A 5000-nucleotide genomic window follows, 5' to 3' on the forward strand; every position below is an offset into this window, starting at 1 on the left:
GCTCAGAGATCTTCTCCAATTTGTCCGCCTTATTAGTTGGGAACCTCATTGGCTCCTCAGTGTGTGGGGAGATACAGTAGCTCCATGCAAGCCAAGCTCCAGGCCAGGTGTGGCAACAAGCGGTGCTGTCGCAATGATGTGATGACATCACACACTACATGCTACGCTGGGCCACGCCTCCACTGCCACCTTGTTGCTACCGCAACCTGTCACATGGCTCAATAATGTGGCCCAGTCTGAGCAGAACCACTGAGCCGAACGAGCAGGTGGGCGGGGGGGGGGGGAGATGACAGGCGTCGCAGCAGCCGTGACGGCGAGCCGACTGACGTCTCGTCACAATTAGTCAGCCTGCCGTCGTCCGAGTGAGCGGGAAGTGAGGCGGGGTGGGGGCTGGGGGCTGGGTAACAGAAACGGTTTCTAGAATCGAGCTCGGCCTGGTTATGTAGCTGAGTCATTTTCTGTCTAGTTCAGTAAATTATACAAGAGTGAGAATGTTGTTCAAGAGGACGTTTTTGATCGCGGTGGCGGCTCCTCGACTGGCGACTGGGTGACGGCAACAGCACAAAACGAATAGCGGCTGGTTTCAGTTAGGGAGGCTCAGAGAGTAGCGGCAGGTGCATCGTGATGTCCAGAGGCCACCACAGGAAATAAACTGACACGTTTTATATCCTGTCAGTGTTTTTCCAGCCTCGGTTTGTTTCCGTCTCAGTCCTTTACGAAGCAAATGACGAGAGTGAACGTGCACCACGCCTCACTACTAAGGCCCCGTTTACTCAAATGCGACTTTCTCTGAAAACGCAGAAGTATTTCAGTCTTGCTCTAAACCCACCCCTCCACCCCCCGCCCTGCCCTGCAACCTGAGCGGCCGTGAGGTGCAGACGACCACACATGACAACAACAGCAGCGTTGGGCAACAGACATGTTACTGCTGCTACTGATCAGCCTGCAGTCTTCCTATTAAACCTCCATTAGAACAAACCGCAAACAGTAGTGAACAATAACACACGTGGATTGTGTGCAAAGTGAAAATAAACACAACAAAAGCCATTTGCAAACATCCTGTTTTACTTTTTATTGATTTTCGTTTGGCTCGGTGGACTGGGATACTAAGGCAGGGAACCTACATGACTGAAATGTTAGCAAACTTTTAGTGGCACGACTCCCAGTCAACTTTAACATGGAGATTTCAAGGCTTTGTGTTCTAAAGTAACTCGAGGCAGAAGTTCAACTCTGTCTTTTCACCAGCGATCTTTCTTTCTGTTCTCTGTGGCGCTAATGTTGCTAGCGAGCTGCTGCTTCTTTAGACACGGCGAGCTTCAGGTCTTCTTCTTCTTCTTCCGCATTCAGGGAGTAAACTGTGGCGCCACACCAGGCCTGGTATAGGTACTACATCCTTTCCAGCGTTTTTCTTCGAGAGCGTTTCCGAGAATGTGCAGTTTCAAAAGAATCTGTCTCCTTGTAAACTGTGTGTGTGTGTGTGTGTGTGTGTGTGTGTGTGTGTGTGTGTGTGTGTGTGTGTGTGTGTGTGTGTGTGTGTGTGTGTGTGTGTGTGTGTGTGTGTGTGTGTGTGTGTGTTCCAGGTGCGAGACACGGTCCTGCCCACCAGGAGCTCCTCGCTCCTGGCCCCTCCCTTCCCCACCTACTTCACAGAAGAAGAAGACCTGGATGAAGATTTGTACGACGACAACTTGTTTGAGCACACAGAGCCGTCGCTGTCGCTCACCTAACACGCACACACACACACACATACACATGTCAAAAACCCACAAACTCCATCTGCCTCCTCCAATAAAGAAGAAGAATATCTGGAGCTTGTCTTGTTTTCTTGTTCTCTCTCTCACTCCGTCTCTCTCTCACTCTCTCCACTCTTTTGGTGTTTGAAAGATACGGCCGCTCGCAGCCTCTCTGTTTGATCCAGTTATTAAGTCCCCTCTCCCTGATACCATGGTAACTGCCGGAGTGATGATGTCACTGGAGGATCCCCGAGCAGAGTGAGGAAAAGGGCGGTGGGACTACTCAGCAAGAGGAAAATAATGTGGGAGAATGTGCAATATGTCTACATGGGAGGGAGAGAAAGAAGGAGGGGGGGGGGAGAGGGGGACAGGGGGACCGGGGGGGTGAGGACAGGAGCAGGAAGCTGACAAACGCTGACATTTGTGCATAAGAGGATAAACGATAACATAAATGTTGCAGCAGGAGCTGCTGGGTAGCTGTGTGTGTTTGTTGTTGTGCGTGCGTGTGTGTGCGAATGAGGGAAAATCTCAAGCTGAGGGCTGCTGCCCCTCCCACTCCTCCCACCTCCACCTCCTTCCTTCCTGCACCACATGGACCCTTTCCTCACCTCACGGGGCAAATCAAACAACAAATGAGCCTTATGTCCTGTGAGCCTAGAGTGTGTGTGTGTGTGTGTGTGAGTGAGTGCGTGTCGCTGAGTCCCTTCGTCCTCTGCGCTGCATCCGGCGTGTAATTGATGGGAAACGAGCAAGAAAATATTGAGGCTTGTCTTTGAAACGAGTGTCAAGGATGCTTCACAGGATGCCCTGCAACAAGAGCGGAAACACACACACACACACAGCCTTGTCGCTTCTCTTCCCCACTAATTGAGTCAGCGCGGACACACACACATACGCACACACTAACCGACCCACACACTCGAAAAAAAAAAGTGATAATTAAGTTTTGTGGCTAACGTGTGTGTGTGTGTGTGTGTGTGTGTGTGTGCCTCAGCTTGTAGGTCCAAAAGGCAGCAGCAGGTTCTTTTGAAATGGTAATAGAATCTCGTGTACAGCCGAGCCGGCACATCGTCAGCCTCTTGTGGGGGTGGACAGGTGGGGAGGGGGCGGGGGAAGAGAGAGGGAGGAGAATTGGGGGAGAGGGGGGGGTCACTTCTTCTTTAAAGCAACTAAGCAAAAAGAGGAGCCAATAAACTCCAGATGTGTGTGTGTGTGTGTGTGTGTGTGTGTGTGTGTGTGTGTGAGTGTGTGAGAGAGAGCCAGCCGGTCAGTGGTCACCCTGATGATCTTCGCCAGCAGGAGGAAACACTAAACACTCTTCTCCCCATTTGACACTGAAGTCTTTTCCTCCTGCTGTTTGGAATGCGGCCCTGAGCTAATGGCATTTTTTTTAAGTGCTGCAGGTGGACTTCCAGGTTGGAACTCCAGCAGAACGTCGCTCAGGTGCAACGTTTCCGCTGCTCCTAAATGTTTCTGGAGTTTCTGCTTGTTTTTTTTTTTTTGTCGTTATTTTTAGTCTCCATCCACCTGCAGAAAGCTGGTAAACTGGAACTGCAGCTCAGCTGCATAAAGAAAAACGCAACCCAGCTCCACATTAATCCTTACTGCAGCAACACAGCTGCCAAGTCCAGGTGCGGCCGGTCCTGTTTGCATGAAGGAGGGAAAAGAAATGAAAATAATGAAATGTAAAGTCGAGGCCCCTTGCAGAGTTTTCCTCATTGCCAGTTGCTCAACTTTGATCCTCTTCTAATGAATGTTTCCCCTGTAGCTCCGCCCTCCTGTCCCCCTCGTTCACTGATTGGTCAGCTCACGTTCAAACTTCTCCAGGATTGTGATTTGTGAGAATTTTACGCTTGAAATCTCCTGGCGGTGATTCATTATTCCTCAAACTGACTGAAGCTCTTTACTCCGTTAAAGTCTCTTTTTTCTTTTTATCTGAATTTTTAATGGCTTTTTCATTTAGCATTTATCTCCGAATGACGGATTCTAGGGAAACAGGACAGGATCGTCAGCAGCAGATAGTCGCTGAGGAAGTTCTGTGAGCTTTGTGTAAAATAGACTCAACAGTTCATCCCAGCCTGCGTTTCTCTGAGGACTTTGTTACCGTTGGACGGTGATGCTCATCGGTCCCCCGCGCAGTGACTGGCGGTGTTGGCGAGTAATCTATTGCTTGGTAATCCACTACTGTAATTAAACTACTTTTCGAATAACAGAGTAATCCAACTAGATCACTGTGGCAAAACTGGGAATTAAATCATAATTACTTTACGTTGTTGTTACTTTTCTGAAATCTCCTAATAATTTTAACAGCATGGGCTGTGCAAAAGGCACCAGTGCTGTGTTGAGAGAACAAACATTCATTCATACAGAGGTAATATTTGGAATTGCAAAATTTGCACTTTAATAAAGTTCATTCCAAAGCACTGAGCAACTTTATCTTTTTTTTTAACTAAAGTAATGAGTAATTGATTACTTCCTAAACAAAATAGTCAAAGAAGTAATTAGATTGCTTTATTAAGGCGTAATCAGTGGTTGCATTACCTTTACGGAGTAATCCCAACAACACCGGTCAGAGGTCACGAAGCAACGCAAAGGTGCTGCTGCTGACGCTGCTGACGGTTTCACCTCGGCCTGCTGCCCCTCCCCACCCCCCCACCCACCCACCCACCTCTACCCCCCACAGGTCCTCTTTGCGTTACACATGCACTAATGATGAAGGAATTAGAGGAGCTCCGCCTCCGTCTTGATGTTTCTTCTTCTGGTGAGAGAGAGAGAGAGCAGTGTGTGTGGGGGTGGAGGGGCGAGCGGAGGCAGAGTGTGACTGAAGGTCGACCCCGGAGCTCGACCTCTCGCTGACATGATGCATCCGCTGCTCTTCTTCTGCTGGCTCAACACCTGCGAGATCTGATTTCCATTAGTAAAGGGGACGCGCACACGCACACACACACACACACACACACACACACACACACACACACACATAGACACAAATGCAGACCCACTAATTTCTTTTTATTGCCTCATTAGCTGGCGAAGATTTGGTGCAGTCGGCACATAACGTCTGCGCTCGCATGTAGAGACAAATAACAACACACACACACACACACAGAGGCATCAGCTTGTGTGTGTGTGTGTGTGTGTGTGTGTGTGTGTAGCGAATGAATAATTCAGTGTGTTATTTGAGGGACAGCTGCCTCTTGCGCCCTCAGTCAGCCAATCAGGTGTTGTGATGGTGCAAGAGGAAGAGGAAGAAAAATCACACAATGC

The 5000-nt window shown here is 49.2% G+C and overlaps 1 protein-coding gene across 1 annotated transcript in view; it reads left to right on the forward strand.

Moving 5' to 3' along the window:
* Positions 1-1810, forward strand: part of mrpl3 (mitochondrial ribosomal protein L3) — a 9811-nt gene extending 8001 nt beyond the window's left edge. The window contains exon 10 of the mRNA XM_076044077.1: positions 1581-1810. Coding sequence (XP_075900192.1) covers positions 1581-1727 — 147 coding nt within the window. The 3' untranslated portion in view covers positions 1728-1810. The remainder of the gene's footprint in view (positions 1-1580) is intronic.
* Positions 1811-5000: the final 3190 nt, after the last annotated feature.

This window comes from Nelusetta ayraudi, unplaced genomic scaffold (assembly GCF_046127955.1).
Source record: "Nelusetta ayraudi isolate G7.1 ecotype Tasmania unplaced genomic scaffold, CSIRO-AGI_Nayr_v1 ptg000079l, whole genome shotgun sequence".
In the NCBI taxonomy this organism is placed as follows: domain Eukaryota; kingdom Metazoa; phylum Chordata; class Actinopteri; order Tetraodontiformes; family Monacanthidae; genus Nelusetta; species Nelusetta ayraudi.